At 33.5% G+C, this 20528-nt stretch overlaps 1 protein-coding gene and 1 long non-coding RNA gene across 2 annotated transcripts; one reads left to right on the top strand and one right to left on the bottom strand.

Moving 5' to 3' along the window:
- Positions 1–351: 351 nt before the first annotated feature.
- LOC145565257 (zinc finger BED domain-containing protein RICESLEEPER 2-like) lies at positions 352–870 on the top strand. Its single transcript, XM_081625320.1, has one exon. It carries the CDS (start codon positions 352–354, stop codon positions 868–870), a length of 519 nt encoding a protein of 172 aa, XP_081481446.1.
- Positions 871–5345: 4475 nt separating this feature from the next.
- LOC145563974 (uncharacterized) lies at positions 5346–6612 on the bottom strand. The gene is made up of 2 exons (XR_014094700.1): positions 6331–6612; positions 5346–5642 (listed from the first exon to the last, which is right to left on the bottom strand). It is a non-coding gene; the product is annotated as an uncharacterized LOC145563974 (long non-coding RNA).
- Between the last annotated feature and the right edge of the window lie 13916 nt (positions 6613–20528).

Raw genomic sequence — 20528 nt, 5'->3', positions numbered from 1 at the left:
ACTTATTGGGGAGTGGAACCTTCAGGGTAAAGCTTTTGCAAAAACTGTTGATAATGCTCGATCCATGGATGTTATGGTTAAACTTTTGAAGAAAGATTTAATGTTGACTTCTCCTCTTCCTTGTAATGGTAAATGTTTTCATATTCGATGTTTAGCTCATGTCTTGAACATTATTGTTCAAAGAGATTTGAAAGAAGTTAATAGTAGTGTTCAAAAATTGCGTGAGGTTTGTATATTGATTCTTCGGACTCTAGACTTACTCAATTTGAGCATGTTCTTTCTGGGGTTAACTGTGTGTTTAATGGTAAGTAACGTCTTGATGTTGTGACTCGTTGGAATGCCACCTATACGATGCTCCGAAAAGCTTTAGAAGCAAATGAAGCCTTGAAAGTGGTTATCGATAAGTTTATGGGTTATGAATTCAAACTTTCGGATGATGAATGGGATACCCTTGCAAAAATATGTAATTTCCTAAAGCCATTTTATGAAATCACTGTGTTATTTTCTGGTTCAGAATATCCCACTGCAAATTTCTATTTTACTTGTGTTTTGAAAATTGAGCACACAATAACTAAATCCCATATAGACCCTAAACTTGCACCCATGGAAAAAGTTATGCTTGAAAAGTTTAAGGGCTATTGGGATGACTATAGTTTGATCCTTTCAATTGCTATTTTTCTTGATCCTCGCTATAAGCTTATTCAAGTGACGAAGATGTTGAAAGTACTTTATGTTGAGGAGGCATGTGTTGAAAAGGCGAAGGTGATTAAAGATGCTCTTTTGGAGTTGTATAACTTTTATTCTTTTATGTCTTCCGGTTTTAAGTCAAGTACAATTGTTCCCCCCCCCCATCCCAATTGGGATCGATAAATCAAATAGTGACTTGGATGATGATATATTCAAGGTAATCAATTTTAGTTTACTGTGGTTTACAAAAATAATAATTGTATGTTTGAATTTTTATTATTTAATAAAAGCATTTTGTTTGAACTTTTCTAGGATGTTGAGATGATGATGATGATGGCCCATCAAATCGGCCATCGATGGAGATTGATTCTTATTTGTGTACTCCTCGTCAACCAACTTATGAAGGGCAGAATTATGATGTTCTCAAGTATTGGGAATCTCAAATTAGTGTGTACCCCATATTAGCTGTTATGGCTAGGGATGTTTTGGCCATTCCTATTACATCGGTAGCCTCTGAGTCTTCTTTTAGCATGGGTGGTCGTATTTTAAACAAGTATAGGAGTGCACTTTTGCCTAAGAATGTTGAGGCGTTGGTTACCACAAAAAATTGGTTACATGGTTATGATTGTGATATTGAAGAAGACGTCCTTGAAATTGGTAAAGAGGTGATGGATGAAAGTTTTGCATCTAATTCGGAAGGTATTGACGTCCTTCAATCTTTTTGTTGTAATTAAGCCAATTGTTATTATTAGTATACTTGTTGTTGAGTATAATATGCTATGACATATGACATAGGAGTGTTGCAGTCTTTTTTTTTTTTAAAGCTTTTTTCCTCCTGCCTCCTGAATTCTGCTACAATTGATTTTCTTTTTGAGTTTAGTTGATTATAAAATGAAAATCTGCTGAAAATTCGTTGGTTTGATTGCATTATGAGTTGTGTTTACCTTTTGTGTAATGCTTACAGTAAGTGATTTAGCTGAAAATATAATTGAGAGTTGCTTTCTGTCTTTGTCTTTTATCCATTGCAGTCTGAAAACAGAGGAAGTGTTGCTGCTGCTGCTGCATTTTTGATGTTCTACACTGCTGCTGTGTTTAGCCTCAAGCCTATGCTACTATTTTTACTTCTGACTCTGGTTTAGTGTCTTCAATTAAATATGGAGCAATTAAGTTGAGATTGTACAGATAAAAAAGATCTGAATTTTGCTCTACTTTAATGAAAAGTCAGAGTTGAATTGGTTTGAGAATTGTTGTAACTGTAATGAGAATCATATATTTTGATGTGAACTTCAGAGTATTTTTATTATATGATTCAAAAATTATTTTATGCTTTTAATATTCTGATTAAATCAAATTACTCACAAATTTACACTTTACTGCTCTAGCACAGGATCAAAAAAAAAAAATTCATAGAACAAGTTTATGGCAGGAAGATATTTTATACTATGATAACAATTTGGTAGGAAGATATTTTATACTATGATAAATTTTCAATTAATATTAATTTAGCAGGATGAATTTTTGTACTATGATAAATTTTCAAATTCTTAATGGTTCTTTATATTATCAATAGTAAGATTATTTAACTTAATCCATATAATTACATTAAAAAAAAAGTTGGGAAAAATAATAATACTCGATCGGTAGTAAACATGTGTGCATAATTAAATTTCATTTAAAACACCTTTTAACTTGATTTTAATATTCTCTTTATAGTAAGCAGTTTGTAGCCGATTCGTTTATAAGCCGCCCAGTTCATAAACGATTCGGTTTGCAAGCGGTTTGGTTTATAAACGGTTCGGTTTATATACAGTTCGGTGCAAACGGGTCGCGGCTTGTTAACGGTTCGATGTAAACGGTTTTTATCCCGGTTCAAACAGTTTCGGGTTAGAAACAGTTCGGTTCTTTTTAGGTTTGGTTTTATTTCAGTTTGGTTTAGAACTGGTTCGGTTCATTAACAGGTTCGGTTCTTATACGGTGTTACGTTATTCAGATCAATTCGGTTTCGGGTTCATTCACATACGGGTCAGGTCGGTTTTCGGATTTAGAAAAACGGTTTTTAATCAATTCGGTTTTCATTTGGGTCGGATTGTTTCGGGCAGTTAAACGGTTTCGGTTTGAAATTTGACAGCACTAAGCAGATTCAATTCCAGATCCTATAATGTCCTGTGTTGTTCATACTGCTAAAGATTTTTTGAATCAAGAAGAAACACGTACACATTTCAGACCCTATATGTCTTATTACCTGTTTTTTCCATGTACCATAAATTCTTTACAGCTGTGACATAGTTTATGTTTTTTTTTTCTTATATAGGTGCGAAGAGAAAGAATACTAAAGCAGACAAGTTTATTTCTCCTAGAGAATATTATGCTTATAAACTGCAAATTCGCCCTAACAACATGTTACTGCGAACAGGTCGATGTTTTCAGCAATACATAGTCGATATGTATGTGAAGATTGAAAGTACGTGACTTGATTATTATCGAAACAATCAGGAAACAATTAGGGGTGATCTATATAAAGGAATTTTGGATTCACTTGATTCTGGAGAAACTGTTGCGTATAATGTTGGTCATAGAGTGATTCTACCTCCGACTTATATTGGGGGTCCTCGAGATATGAAGAAGCGGTACTTAATGATAGGAATGGTGTCCTTCGAACAAGTGTATTATTCCGATAAAGGGTTTGGAGCTATTGAAAAGCTATTTATTCAGTAAGTTCGAGTGATCGGAATGCCTAGGTGGAGGCCGCTTCCGATCAGTAATATTAATGTATAATTAATATTACAGCTTAATCTTGACCGAACCCTTCGGGTCACACCCAAGCAACTAACGATCCGACACGACGAATTAATCCGAGAGGAATTAATGAGTCGCTCGAGTATTGTGAACAAAGACATCGGATTCCGAGCTTAGAGCGTCAGATCCGAATCTTAAAAGTCGAGCCAAAATTTAGGAATTGGCGAGACGGGAGAATGCTTCAAGTAACAACTAAAAACTCTAGTCGCGTGAAAGGCTAGGGAAGCGCGCCAAATAGAATTGTGCCACGTGGCAACCACGTTGGCAACCATCAAGTGGCAGCGTGCCACGTTGGCAGCGCCATGTGGCAAGGGCCACGGACCCAAGTGATGGGTCATGGACGCGGGCCGAAAGGTGGCGGCCCAATCGAACCCATCTTGGGGCTTAAGGTTGGGTGCCGCATTGTTAGCTCACAATGCATGTGAGTTGCCTTGGGGAGTAAGTGAGGAAGTGGTCCTCACCTAACCATGTGACACTTGTTACTTAGTTATTCCTTGGTTTATTTAACTAGGAATTGAATTCAACATTCTTTCCATGTGGGATCTTTTTGTGAAAAAGTCTCACATTGAAAGATGAGAGGAATCCACAAGGAAGCACTCCTTATAAATAGCCTAGGCATACCTTGGAATTGTTCACTTGAGTAAGAGCTCAATTAGGCGTCTCCACTTGAGAGAAAACCTATAAGCTCATTAATTACTCGGGTAGTCTTTTTGGTCGGACTTGGCTAACCTCCAAGTAGTAGACCGGTTGAGTCGCGTTGTGGGTGGACTTCGTCGGAGGTCCTCACCCTTTGTGAGGCTCGGCTTTTCTCAAGTAGGAGCTCCATCCGGTTGAGCGAAGCACGCTATAAGGGTAATTTAGTCTTTTCTCTATTCTTGTTATTTATGCATTTTGTTATATTAATTGTGAGCTTGTTCTTGGGCTCGAGTTTTATTACCGCGGTGAGTCGGACTCATCGAAATCCAACAGCGGTATTGGAGCCTTGCTCATTTATTTTTATAACAGAGGTGTTTTTATGATTTTATTTTTCTAGTTTATGTTACTAATTAGATTAGTAGCTCGGGTTTATTAATTTTAATCCCGTTTTAATGTAATTTTTGGCCCCGAACCCAGATTTTCGCCCAAAAATAGTGAATTTTAGGGCTGTAAAAAAGGCCAAAATCCGACCAAAAATGCCTTTTTTCGAGGGTTTTTCGTTTTTGACGAAATTTTTTAAATCTTTTAACCTTGAATCTTAATGGAATATTTATGGTGATTATGTATTTGGTTCTTTCCTTAATGTTTCTGCATTTTTTGACCTCTTTAAGCATGGTTACTTTGTAGTAATTAGTGCTGAAAGATTGGTTAAATTTTCACATAATTGCAAATCCATTGCATTAAGTGTGAAAAATTTATTATTTGAGGCTTCTAAGTACTAAAGATCCAATATTTAATTGTTTTAAGTGGTTAGAACTTTGAGTTACTAAATTCCATGAATTTTGTTGAACTTTTGATTTAATCATTTATTAAGTTGATTGGAATCATAAAATTTCAATCCTGTGATAGAAATTTCATTTATCTTCCACTAGACGAAAATATGAATTGGCCACCGGTTCAAAACCCCCTATGCCACCGGTTTTGAACCGGTGGCCAGTTGGGGGGTGGCAATAATATTATTAAAAAGCCACCGGTTCAAAACCGGTGGCAAAAACAATTATTAACCGGTGGCAATTACGCTTCCCGCAATTTTTTTTTAATGGTATTAAAAAGTATTGCCACCGGTTAACCGGTGGCAATAATGTCCATAAAAAACAAAAAAATTTTTTTTTTTTTTTTGCATTTATTTCACTTAAATTGTAGCAGAAATTATATATATATGTAAATTATATAAAAACACATATATATTCATCATTATCTAATAATTGTACACTTTTTAAGAGTGAAAAAACCAAATTAATAACTACAACTAAATTACTCATACAACAATTCCAATTTAAAACAACTAAATTAATCAAATTACACAAAACTAAAATTCCAACATTAAAAACCAAAAAAACAAATTTACAATAAAAACCAAAAAAAATTACAACATTAAAATTAAAAAACAACCATATAACACCTAAATCAATAATCCTGCATCTTTTTTCTTCGATTTAACATCTACATCCAAATCAATACACCTGCATCAAAAAAAATTCGATTAAATAAAAAAAATAAGCTGCGAAAAAAAGATAAAAACAAGAACCGTATAAGCTGCAAACAAAAAAAAACCCATAAATCGATTTAAATCGGTTAAATAAACCCAGAAAAAACACACAAAATATAAACAAAACCCAAAAATTAAACAAAAACCCAGAAAATTAACCCAGAAAACTAAAACCCAGAAAAAAAAAAGAAAAAAAAAACCCAAAAAAAAATTAAATAAAAATCCCAGGAATTAGTGAAAACCCGAGAGTTAAATCGAACTAAAAAAAATCAAATTGATTTTCAAAACAAGAACTAAAAACAAAATGAGAATTAAATCGAACTCAAAAAAATAAACTGATTTTCACGAACTAAAAAAAAAAAAAAAAAACCCAGAATTAAATCGAATAGGACCCAAAAGGAGATCCACTTAGAATCGATTAAAATCAATTAAAAATCGAATTAAATCGACGAAAACACTCAAAAAAAATCCAAAATCGACTAATTAACCCAAAAAAATCAATAACTAGTAATGAAACAAATACCCAAAACACAAACCCAGAATTAATTGATTAAAATCGAGTAAAAACCCAGAATGAATTGATTAAACAAAAACCCAGAATCAAAAAACAAAACCCCAGAATTTAAAATCAAAAACCAAGAATTAATTGATTAATCACAAACCTTGTGCATGTCTTCGTTGTGCATGTTTTCATGGTGGTCTTGATGATGGTGCACGAACTCAAAACCAAGGAGAAGGAGAAGAGGAGATCGAAGGAGAAGAGGGAGAAGGAGACGAAGGAGATGATAAGGAGAAGGAGATGAGAAGGAGGAGATCGAAAGAGAAGGAAAGAGAAGGAAAGAGAAGGAGGAGATTAGAGGAGAAAGCGAAGGAAGATCGGAGGAGATCAGATGAGAAATGAAAGAGAAAGAAGAGAGGGGAGAGCAGGAGAGAGAAAGAGGAGAGGGACGGCTGAGAGGGAAATGAGGTAGGGTTTGGGGTATTTAAGGGGGCGTTTTTTTTTTTTTAATTGCTAATTGCCACGGGTTCAAACCGGTGGCATAAATGGTAAAGGCCACCGGTTCGGTTTGAACCGGTGGCAATGTGAATTAGCCTAACCCGCCCATTTTTTAAGCCACCGGTTTTCAAAAACCGGTGGCCATAGAGCGGTGTTTTTTTGTATTTTTCTACTAGTGTTCATATTGGAAGATATAATTTTTCAAGGATTCACAAGTTAAAGTTGGAATCTTTATTTGAATTTTATGTTCATAATTCCAACTCCTCTTCAGTTTTTTCAAATCTCATGATTAATTTAAATTGATTAAATTAATAGTGAAAATAACCTTATTCATTTTATTGCATCAAGTTGAACCAATTTTATTAAAGAATAGTTCTTGGGAATAATTTTGGTTTTGTGCACTTGGATGAATTTATTTAAGTTGGACTTGTTATAATTTTCATTTTGCTCATTAAATTAATTCTAAAATTAATTTAGAATTAATTAATTAAGTCACGCAAATATTCAGAATTAATTCTGAGAGTGTGGCACGCAAACCGAGGCCACACCACCCTTGGCCAGCCGGGCTGCTAAGCAGCCCACATGTGGCTGCCAAGGGCTGGGTGCGCTTATGATGCGTGGTTGGTGTGCCACAAGGCGGCAACAGCAGCTGTGCGGCTGTGCACGCATATTGCTGCTTGGTGCGGGCTGTGTGCGTGCACTGCTTGGTGCAGCTACAGGCAGTGCGTGTGGGGTATGCTGCGTGCTTGCGGCACGATGCGCAAAACCCCACACTTGGCACTTAAGCCCCGGTTTTAAGGCTATGTTCATTTACGTTTCGGCCGTTTTATTTAATTTAATTATGATTATTAATTTTAATTAAAATTTTGGAGGCTAGGCCTCGGTTTTGAGCGGCATTTGCAAAAAAAAAAATTGGCAAAATTTTGGGTTTAACGGCTTAATTAATTGGATTAATTAAGATGGATGCGGAATTTAGTGGGAGCTTCAATTTTAATTGCGCTAAATTACATAATCGGTTAAACAACTTTGACTAGTTTTAATTAGGCGAGTTAATCGGATTAACAACCTAAATTAGTTACTAGTTTACGCGTGTTTGTGCATTGTTACTTGTTTATCGTTGTAAAATGCATGGGCCATTTACAAATAGTGAATGGATGAATGGAATGTATATTCTCCCACAGGTTTTATAAAAATGGCAACTAGTGGGGCCCGATTAGGATAGAAAATACGGACTGTGTTCTGTCATGAATTTTTGTAAATCTAAATGCGGTCTGCGAATCGTTGAGTATTTTTGTATCTTAATATTTAGATTAGTCCTAATCGTAGATACTAGTATTTGCATTATTTTGGTTATGTCTTGAAGACGGAGGTTCTTGGAAGACGAAGCCATGAAGTTGCAAATGACGACCCTTGAAGACTTAAGGGGTCATGCTAGTTGCCAAATGCATCATTTATTTATGTTTTCGATATATATTGATGATTATATATATGAATTATATGTTAGATGCATGTTTAGGATTTCGAATGTTGCGATGATTAATTAAGTTCGCTCAAATAAATCAACATAGAAACCCTAGGTCCCTAAAATATAGAGTAAAATTTGACATTCTAAAACAACACTTACCGACCTATTGAGAGTAGTGATGGGCTACGCCAAAGCGAGGCATCACTATTTTTCCTTAGGATACGTAAGGTATGTTGATGGGTTTGCCAAAGCAAGACATCGCATACATGTTGGTTTTGGTTATACTCAACGATATGAGTGATGGAGTCCTAACATGTCGTGGCAAAGGGGATGAATTGTTGAGAGAGCATTAGATGCGACAATTTATCTAACCAAGAGTTGCTTGGAGCCATTAGCAAATTGTTGCTTACCTTAGAGTAATAAGTGTTAAGACAAGCCAAAGTATGCTTAATCACTCATTGATTATTTAGATCTTGGAATCGCCTTATTCTCGCCAAATGGGACAAATTTAATGCGTGGATAAGACGCTTAATAAGGTTGAAAGTTTGCATGAATGCTTTTAAATTTCAAACTTATTATGTTATTTTCTTGATAAATGGTTATACTTTGCACTTATATTTGTAAAATTCCAAATCAAACTATATTGTTTTCAATGATTGGTAAAGGAAATCTTGGAGAATAGTTCTCAAAGAAAGGAAAGACATTTCTAAAATACAATTCTCATAAATGACTTTTATAACTAAGTCCGAAAGGACGGTTGGACATCATGTATTCAAAATACTTGGTAGTTTTGATAAACATATAAACATGAAGTATTGAGTTGAAAACTCAAATTGTCAATGCTTGACAACCAACATATCTTTTCGCTTTATACACTAGTGAGTACAACTCATTGATGTATTAATTCAAGTACGAATTAAAGGAAAAGATGGAACTTTGTTATACGACGCACTAAATGCTTAATTATGCCTAACAAAGTATAAAAGTCAAAACTCTTAAAGAAATGATTCTGAAAGATTATGAGATAAAGTATGATAAGAAATATAGGAAACAAGGAAGAAAGAAAAGGAATAAAATTCCATTTCTACTAAAGGTTCATGTTATTCTAATTAACTTAGCAAGTCATTATCTTCACAAGTATCAGATACTGCTTGAGTGTTCCACTTTAAAAGTGACCTCAAACTATTGAAGTAAAGCTAAGTTATTGACTTACAAATGAAGCAAATGGTGCTACATCAGTTGTAAGGTTGTATACTTTGTTTAAAGACCTTTTAAAGCTAAGGCTGGAATAAATAATGGTTATTATTATGTTCCATAATCAGCAAATAATCCGTTTACACACGGAAAGACTCACATTCAAAGTAAAGAGCAAAAGCTGCGAATTTATTTGAATGGCATGGTTATCTAAACCATGAGTCAAGAATGCTTGATTATAAACAAACATTTCTCTAACATGAAAACTCACAAAGTTTAAATCATAGGCATGATTTGTGTTCCAAACATCTTTAGTAATGTCACATTAACAAGAACGTACTCAAGGCTATACAGGCTCTTGACAGTTGATCGATTCGGAGTCGTTCTAAGATAAGCAAGTCTTCTTGGTATAGATAATTGACTCCGAAAGCTAAAGAGGATTCAATTACTTCAACGTTTCACGAAGAATTTGAAAGAATATGGCTATATTTATCAAATGTGAACAAACTTGACCTTGAATAGCTCAAGAGTTCAATGAATTACAGAATCAACTTGGCAAGATATCAAACCGTCTAGAATAGATCGAGCGATGTTTTCTTGAGCCAAGCGTGACCATCTCAAAGTTATGAAATTGAAATTTTCATAAATAACTCCACAAAGAACATAGTGTGTCTTTACGGAGACCTCGATGCCATTTGAAAATGACTCGAACAATGATGGATCACATCCCTTCCTATAAAACTCTTAAAGATTTGCACAAATGACTAATTTTACACTAAAAAAAATGTCGAAGCTATGAAAGGACACCATAGAAATAACTTCAATTCTAAACGTCTTTTCAAGTATATGTCTAAAACTCTTAGCCTCAGTGGGAGCTCACTGGCTCAGTTGGAGCTAAGTGACTCAGTGGGAGCTCACCGGCTTAGCAAGAGCTAGGTGGCTCAGTGGGAGCTTAATGGCTCATTAAAGGCTAAGATAGATCAAGTGGGAGCTAACTGTTTGTTTCACAATGAACTTTTACCCAAAGACTATACACATGTCTCTTTGTAAGCATTCAAGTGATACTACGGGCATTACCTCCATAACCTAATTGAGAGCATAATGTTTGTTGCTCTAAGTAGTGTCTTTCTGGAAAGTAACACATTTCCAAAACGACAAGTGGGAGGAAAATGAACTCGATGACCATCGAGCTTAGCAACAAACTAGAACTGAGAATCTAGGAAGACTCAAAAGGGCTTCATGAAAATGATTGATCAAGAATACTCAAAAGGACTTTACAAGTGCTTTAAAAGAGAATTCATTACTCATAAAACTTCTGAAAAGTTGGAGTAAGATCAACATAATGAAAGGGCTTTGAAAGCGCCTTGAAACTCAGTGTTTGATGCAATTACCCCGTATAGGTATAGAATTCACCAAAGTTTTGGGTTGAATCCTATAAATTTTCTATTAAGTTAGAAATAAACCTAAGACTTACAAGCATACTATTTACTATTTGATAGTAAGGGAATAATGCCTTGTAAGATAGCTACGAAAAATCCAAATTCCGAATAATGGTTAGAGGCCATAAATTCTGAAATAGACTCCATGTTTGAAAATCATGTTTAAAACTTGATTAATTTGCATGAAGGGTAAAAGACCCATCGATCGCAAATAAGTTTTCAAGGAGAAAACTAACAAATGTGGTAATGTATATGCATATATAGCTAGATTGGTTGAAAAGGATATAATTAAATTCATGGAGTTGATTTTAATAAAAATCTATTCACCAATCGGAATGCTCAAGTCTTTTCGCGATTATTCTAGAAAAATTGCTCATATGTAATATGGAAAAATAGATACCAAAACTGCCTTCCTAAAATAGGATTTTGGAAGTGACTATGAAAGTAGTCTAAGGGTTTTGAAAATCTAAATAATGCTAGATTTGAAAGCAAGCTCAAGAAATCCATTATGGGATTGAAGGTAGCGTTGCATAAAGGAATTGGAATGTGTTTTCTCATAAAGTTAATAAAAGAATTGACTTATGGAGAAACATAGAAATTCTTGTGGATAAGAAGTTTAGTGGGAGCAAGAGTCAATCTTGTAAGGTCCAACAAGAAGTTTACGAACTCTATTGTAAATTAACTATCAAATGCTAAATGCTTAGATTTGAAAGTATTTTCGACAATGAACCAAGCAAAAGACGATACTTAGTACATATTGGGAATTAAGATCTATTGTATAGACTTAATAAAATGTTTAAACGAGTAAAGGAATTTACCGTGTTAAACATGAATTGTAGGACTTTGAAAGGCTTTCGACCCATATGTATAAAACTATGTAAATGTTTGAACTAAGTATAATCTAGGCTAAATACTAAGTCAAACAAGAAAGACTCTAGTAGAGACTTTCAACCGTATCACATAGCTAATAGTTTAGCAAGACTCAGTGAAACTGGATGAGCTAAAATGTAACATGGATGGAATAAGATTGAGAATCATTTTACAAATAAATCCATCATGTGTGCTACGACATGGAATCGTCACACGACTTACTTGCTTGGAGCATGAGAAGAATAAAGTTCCAATCAAAATAAATATAAGTCATGGTTCGTTAGATTATAATCAAGAACATCCAAAGTACTTGGATAAGTAAAAGGGATGGGTTCTTGACGCATGGAAACAAATGTAATTTGAGAATTGATGTTGCAAGAACAAACCTTAACAAGGATCAGATCCTTAACAAGGAAGCCATTTATAAGCACGAGCTAACAATGCGTCATGGCTTGAGAATGGTAACATGGACGTGCATCCATGTGTAATGTGCGGGAATTTAAGGTAAATTTCCATGATCACAAGTGACTAGGGTATCCCAAATCACTGTGACCCGTTTGGAATAAAATCCAAGCAAAGCAACATCAAGAAGTCTACTAAAATATATGTTGAGAATATTTTTTGCCTTAAAGGAAATAATAAGGAAGATGTTAAATGGAAAGTTCGTTGTTGAATGTTGATGATTATAGGTTGTCAAATTGAAGATCTCAATCATGAAAATGAGTGGGAGCCATCACTTGGACAATAAATCCTAAATCAAAGATAATCCATAACACTCTCAAATTTTATCATCTTATTATGAAAGTGATTAATAATGAAGATGCTAAGATTTGCAAAGTAATTATAACTAAACCTATGCAATAAGTGAACGACAACATTCACAACTGCACGAAAGAAATCAGGCATATTAAATATGGGTGTGATTTCTATAAATGTTTTATAAAGAGTATTTCTCTTAAAACATTTGGAAAAACCATTTATCATAAGATGAAACATTAAAAGTTTTCATAGTGGAATAAAAAATTATTACTAATTATTCCACAAAACTATTTAATTGTGGTTTAGAATTAAATTATGAGTCCATTCTATTTTGAGAATATTCAAAATAGGGTATCAAGACCAGTCTTGGATAAAGAAATACCTATTAAGTGAACATTGAATATTATAATCGAAAATTATCCCTAATCGAGGTCATTTAAATGATGGACGATTAATGACCGCTTGAGATTAGTGTGTAGTTTGATTTATAGTACCGTTTCTTGTGCTACAAGGACATAATTTTCATAAATCATTTGCACAGGTATTGGTTTAGAACCATACTGGATTGACCTATGAGAATACTTTAAGAGATTTAAATATCGTCTTAAGTATACTTCTCATTATGGCTATCAGAACCTCTTTCCTCGACCATGAGTATTGTGAGTTCTTTTGTTTGAGTACTAGTCCTCTTTGATGTTCGTCAAACGTCTGTCGTACATGGGGATTATAACGGCAACACTCGGGCGGCTAGGTCCTCTTAGTAAGAGAAGCCGACGGTACAAGACTGGGAATGTCCCCCTACTAACAACAGGGACCATGTCTTTGTTGTTTACAAGGCCTCTAGAAGAGCGAGACTGTGAAAATGCATGGCCGTGCTCAGATGGATTTTAGAAATCATCTGTTTATTGACAGTCAAACTCGGATTTCGAGAAACACTTCTGGACGTAATAAGGATGACGAATAATCTTACCTTATAGTTCATGAAGAGCTAAGTGACATAGGAAAAAGGCTATACACTAAAAGCGCACTTGTCCGGAAGGATAAGTGGGAGATTAATAAGAATGGTTTCCTTGGAACAAGTGTATTATTCCGATAGAGGGTTCAGATCTATTGGAAAGCTATTTATTCAGTAAGTTCAAGTGATCGGAATGCCTAGGTGGAGGCCGCTTCCGATCAGTAATATTAATGTATAATTAATATTACAGCTTAATCTTGAATGAACCCTTCGGGTCACACCCAAGCAACTAACGATCCGACACAACGAATTAATCCGAGAGGAATTAATGAGTCACTCGAGTATTGTTAACAAAGAAATACGGTGACATCGGATTCCGAACAAAGTCACTCGAGCCAAAATTTAGGAATTGGCGAGATGGGAGAATGCTTCAAGTAACAAGTAAAAACCCTAGCCGCGCGAAAGGATAAGGAAGCGCGCCAAATAAAAGTGCGCCACGTGGCAGCGCACATGGCAGCACACCATGTGGCAGCACACGTGGCAGCCACATGTATATAGTGATGTGGCTATGTCGTAAAAATTGGTATGCGGTAACTGTAGTGTCTTAGACACCGTATTTCAAGACAGCTTAAATCTTTTGCAATGTACATAGTAATGGTGGCAGGTAGAGCCTTATGAGATGACTATGATGTATGAACTTGTATCCTTAAATCAGGATACCTACTTATAATATAAAGTATGTTATTATATTTTTTGGTCCAAGTTCAAAATTATTGTTACTTAAAAAACTTTTTATGCTTTCAATCTGTTATAAAGACTACATCAATTCATTACTTAGCAATATTTCTTGTTTCTTTTATATATATATCACTTTACTTTTGCTTGTCTATCAAAAAGTTAGCATTATGTTTTCGGGTTTATGTATTTTCCCCCTTATTAAACTTGATACACTGTTTCACCTTTGCTAACCTTTTTTTTTTAAAGCAATATGGGAACCATTATTAAACATCAAAGCCAGATTACAAAAGATCAATTTCCGTCAAGTCAACTAAGCCTTGAAAGGGGTACAGATGACTTGCTCAACCCCACTACATGGATTAAATCTAGCTAACAGATGTGCTACAACGTTCTCATTTCTCTTCACATGACAACAAGCAGAAAAGAAAAAATCATTTATAAAAAAACTAATATCTTCCACCACCAAATCAAGAGGATTTCTACCAGACTTCTTCGAGCAGATGGCCTTCACAAGCTCCAAAGCATCACATTCTAACTCTATACGAGTCTGACCTAGTTGTTCAACAAGCAGAATACCAAGTCTTGCAGCAAGAGCCTCAGCCAACACTACACTTCCATTCCTTGTAACCCGTCGAACAGCAACAGATTTCAAGACACCCTTGTCATCACGAATTGCAACCCCATCGCCCCTCCACTTAGCATAGCCGCATCAGAGTATGCTAACATTTCTTTTAGTATTATCTGATAATTCCGTTTTTTTATTTTTTTTTATTCTACATAGGAAGAACAAGAATGTGAATAGCCAATACTACTCAGACTTGCAAGTTATACAATTTATGATACCTTTTCTAGAATGGTGAACCTAAACTTGCAATTTCAGATTGATGAAGAAAAAAGGAACAAAAATAATTGGTAATCATTTTTTTGTTCTGGTAAACCAACTTGAATTCACCTATTTATTATAAAGTGAGCACCTGCCTTGACATAATTTCTTAAACTATATCAAATCCATTCTATTCAGTACAGTACACACTTGAACCTTTAATATTTAGTACTATTCCTAGCTATTACTTAGAAATTTATGTATCCAAGCTATTACAAAACTAAAACTAACCACGAATATTGCAAATCCCAAGCACATCCACGAAATTTACTTATCCTACCGTGGGGGGGCACGCGCGTAGTGCGTGCTCCAACGACTAGTATTTTTGTAAATAGGAATAGTTGCATTGGGAGTATGTAAATATTTTTGTAAATAGGAATATTTGCAATAGAAGCTAATAGGTAAATATATTTTTTAATTAAGAATAGTCGCATTAGAGTAAGTAAATAATTTTGTAAATAGAATTAGTTATATTTAGAGTATGCAAATATTTTAATAAAATAATGAAAACGTAACCATTAAAGGAAAATGCTTAAAACAACAAACGCAACCATCTTTCAGAAAAGGAGGAAATATTACATAATACTCTCTTCGCTCTTGAAAGAATATCGCACTTGCCTTTTTAACAATTACATACGTTTCAACTATTTTTACTTTCGATACAAGTACATGATTAACCAATTTCCTCCACATACATTATTATATTCATTGTATTCCCCTGCTTTTAATGACAAAAATGCCCATTTCTAGAAATCTCTTTACTCAATTAATTAACATTAGCAATCGGTGTACTTTGCATTCATTGGTTATTAAAATAAATATAGTATTTTGATTGGGTGGTTTGTATTCACATGGATTATGCCAACTAATTAAGCATATGTAATTAAAGTTTCATTTTGATTTTAATTACAATATCATTCCCCAACACCATTAATGCCTCAATTGTTAATACGGAGTAGTAATGACAAAATATCATCATTTTTTACCATTTTATTTTTCTTCATAACCGTGTAAAACCACCAAATTTGATCTTCTTTTGGGAATGGAAGGGGTAGCCATTTATTCATTTCGTAATAGTAAAAAAAATTAGTCAAAGTGAGCATATGAAAAGTACATAAGTCAAAGTGATGCAAATATTTAAAAAGCGAATGAATTATATATATTATACTCCCTCCATTTTGTTACAATCACAACACTTTTCTTTTACGTTCGTCTCATAATAATTGCAACACTTTTCTTTTTAAGTGCATTATTTCTCCTAGGCACATATGCTAATGCAAATGACACGGAATCCTATGCAAAATATGCTTGTGAGTGTTAAACAAAGAGAGGAAGATAGAGATGCATGTGATGAGGAGATAGATCAGATAAAGAGAAATGATGATTTAAAAAGGAAATAAAACAAATGTGATGAGAAGAAAGATAAAAATAAATGATGATTTAAAAGGAAAGAAAACATTTGTTAATGTGTAGCAAATTTTTTTTGTTAATGTAAATATTTTTTGTTAATGTTGCACATAATATGCAACAGGTACTATTAAAGTATCAATTATTGTTAGAAATATGAGATATAATCAACATCGAAAAAAATACAGTATATATGTTTGATATATTTTCCATATTAATATTATTAGGAGAATAATTTATTTAGGATTATTTATGTTAAGTGTATATACGAGTACTACCTCCGTTTTTTTAGTTGACACGTTTAGCACTATTCACACACTCTCCTTTGACCGCATTTTGTGCTTTATACGTAATGTAAAATATGAATGGTTAGTTGAAGTTATGCATTGACAAACGTGACTAAAGAAACGTTTCAACTAAAAAGAAACGCAGGAAGTATATCTTTAGGATTATTCATTAATGGGTAGAGTATTTATCACTTTGTATAAATACTCTACCCATTAATGAATAATGATCAACCAATATACTCTAATCTATTCTTTTTATAAAATTGTATGATAAGATGTTCATATTATTCTGTAAAATATTTACTTAAAAGTAAAATTTAAATTAGTATTTGTATGACATGAATTTTATAATAAATATTATGATTTTTTTTAATAATAATAACATTAATTTAATTTTTTTTAATAATAGATGCAATTTTTTTTTTTTTATAAAATCTTCAATTTGTACCGAAATAAGATCTACACACTAGTAGAAAAATATAGAATGGCATCGGTTCAAAACCCCCCTAGGGCATCGGTTTTGAACCGGTCTACATTTGAGGGATGCCATTTAAAAAAAAAATGCCACCGGTTCAAAACCGGTGGCAATTGCTTAAATTGGCACCAGTTAACCGGTGCTGATAATTATTTTTGGCATTGGTTAATCGGTGCCAATAATCTTCCCGTTTTTTTTGGTATTAAATATAATTGGCACCGGTTAACTGGTGTCATTTCATGTATTTTTTTTTAATAATAATAAAAAACCCTGGTATTTAAGCCTAAACCCACGATAAATTACATGATTTCTAATGATTTCAACACTATTGACCACCTTCACATTATTACAATCAACACAAGGACAGTAAAGGCAATCGACACCCATTTTGCGCTGATAAGATAAAGCCCTCTTGCAAAACTCTTGAACCCCATTAAAGAATTCCAATGTATCACGTCTACCATACATCCAACCACAATCCTTCTCCAATTATTAAATTGTCTCTAAACATAGCAACATATTATGAATAATGTATAATTGCTACATATTTATGTAAATCAAATTCAAGTAAACATCGTGCATATACCATTCATATAGTGAAAAAATACATGTTTCCAAAGGGTCCTTATCACTCCAACCTAACCCATCCTTGAATGTTTACTCTCACTAGTGTATGTATGTCAACTTTTCAATTTTAAGGAAAATCCGGCAGCATTTCTCCCTAGCTCTCCAAGTACACGATATAGATAATTACTTACCCACATATGTACCCAGAGAACATGGTGAGGAAGTGGTAAGCCAAGATGTTCCTTAAAATCGAAAAGAAGACATAAGTGAGAGTAAACATTCAAGAACAGTCCCAACCGAGGACTATTGAGAAAGCCTTGAATGGGTATCTAGGCATATGATGATGAAAGCATTCTATATATTGTTGTATTTATTTGTAATTAAACAATACACAAGTTGTAATATCATGAAAAAAACTTTTATTAAATGGATAAATAAAAAGAAATATAGCTTAGTAAAGATTATAATTCATACCAATATAGCAAGTACAATGGATGTACACTTTTGAACTTCCCACTTCAGCTAAATATATAAGTCTTCAAGCTAAACTTGTACTTCACATATGAATCTATAAATAAAAAAAATAAAATAAAATAAAAATAAATAAATAAATAAAAAACCAAAAAGACACAAAAGTTAGTAATTAATTAGTAGCTATATACATTGCTAAGCTAAAACACATCATTCATCAAACTAACAATTGCTAAACTATTTATTCACTAATTTGTAACACAATTGCTATTAATTCATACAAAATTAGAAATTTCGGAAATACTATATTTTTTTAGCTAAATTCACAATTCAACCAAGTTATAATCTACAAACCAAAATTCAACTAACTAACAAGGTTACTAATCTCTAATTTATTCAAAATTACCCATTAAAACCACCTAAAATTCACAAACCCTAACTTTAATTTGCTCATATGCCCAACAATTGCTCAAAATGCAAACCAAAATATAGGTAGAGAATTGAAAATAATTGTTCAAAATGCCCATAAAAATGGAACTAACCCTAGATGGAAGAGGTGAAAATTACCACCATAATTGGAGGTGGAAAGGAAGGAGAGATGGAGGGCAGAGGACTGGCGGCAGCAGTGGTGGAGGGAGTTCTAGGGTAGTTATGGCGCGACGGAAGTGGCTTGGAGTTCTCTGGTGGGGCATCTATGGCGCTCGTTGCTAATTTAAGAGGAGGGTGAGGCAGTAGTGACGACAGTGGCTTGAAGCTATGGTGGCGGCTGCAGTAATGGTAGTGGTGGAGGGTGGTCGGCGTTGCAGGTGACGTTTGGGGTGGAGGTGGCTGAGTATTTTTGAAATGGGAGGGAACAGATAGTATGTGAATGAGAACGAATTAAAGGTCGAAAATGAAAAAAAAAAAAAAAGAAAGGGGAAAGAGAAGAGAAAAGGGGCGGTTTTTTTTTTTTTGAATTGCCACCGGTTCAAACCGGTGCAATTTCTCCAAATTGGCAACAGTTTGGTTTGAACCGGTGGCATTTCTTTTATACTAATCCCGCCTAATTTTTTTGCCACCGATTTTTAAGAACCGGTGCCAATAACTCGGTGCCCATTTGTGTTTTTCTACTAGTGACATAAGAAAAAAAAATGTCTTTATAAGACATACCACTATTCGTGAATATGTAGAGTATACCATTACAAAAATTAAAATACGAAGTATGTCTTTAAATAACCATACAATAATAGATTAATAGAATAATATAAGATATTAACATTGCCATCATCATCCTTATTATTTTATTATTGAAATGGATAAATATTAATGCATAACATACATATCATATAAGTATAGAAAGATTAAAACAATTTTTGCACCTAAATAATAAATAGTTTTTCGCTGGTCTATAATTATACAATTAAATTTATTTACCTTACATAGAGGTAGAGAAAAAAAAACGAAGAAAAAGTTTGTGGGAAATCTTTTAACCAGAAAGTGACAAGTGACCCTTCAATATTTTCTTTATTATAGGTTTATAGGTTTTTAAAAGCTCGACATACCAAGGTGGTTAACGTGTGCTTCCTAGTTATCCACATATGTTGAGCTATTTCAGTTCGACCTTAATTATGTCCCAAATCTATGTTAATCTTTAAAGAGAACACCCTCTTTTGGTTGGGAAAATTCTCTTGACAAAAATACCCTTAAGTAATATTCAGATATCTTTTCTAAAATATCAATTTAAAAAATTAATAAAAGCTTTAATAAAAAAATGAGAAAAAAACTGCTCCCACGTTCCTATCTTCCTTCAACTGCCTATAATCCCTTTAAAAAAAATGATTCCAATCCTTAAATAACTGCTCAGTTCTATGTTATATATACTCGAAGTCTCGTATGTAATATGTTGGGTTGTTCATTTTTGTTTCCATATATATAACTATATCAGTATTGATATTTTGTTCCTTCAAAATAAAATATTAGTAATATTTAGTTTTACTAATCTTCTACTTTTATGGTGTGGTTTCATTTTTTTCATTCTACAGTCATTTTACAATTGAGGTATATCTTAATCTCTATCTCCTCAACTGATATTTTTTCTTCTAGAATTAAATATATGTAATTTCTTGATTCAAGTATACAAAGTTTTGTTAAAACTATTAGATAATTACTGGATCGATTTTTATGTTGATCTTTTTGTTTAAATAGTCATAACGTGTAATTAAATTGTAATTAAATAAAGATAATTTGTCACCATAACGTGTAATTAAATTGTTTTCAGGTAAAGCATGAGAGGATTCGTTACCCTCAAACTTCATATATTTCAAAAGGTTTATGTTTTACAATACTTCCTTGGACATAAGATTTTTTTGTGAAT

Source organism: Chenopodium album, chromosome 10, assembly GCF_948465745.1.
Source record: "Chenopodium album chromosome 10, dcCheAlbu1.1, whole genome shotgun sequence".
In the NCBI taxonomy this organism is placed as follows: Eukaryota; Viridiplantae; Streptophyta; class Magnoliopsida; order Caryophyllales; family Amaranthaceae; genus Chenopodium; species Chenopodium album.
The sequence above is the reverse complement of the archived record's forward strand: the minus strand, read 5'-3'. Positions and strand labels throughout refer to the sequence as shown.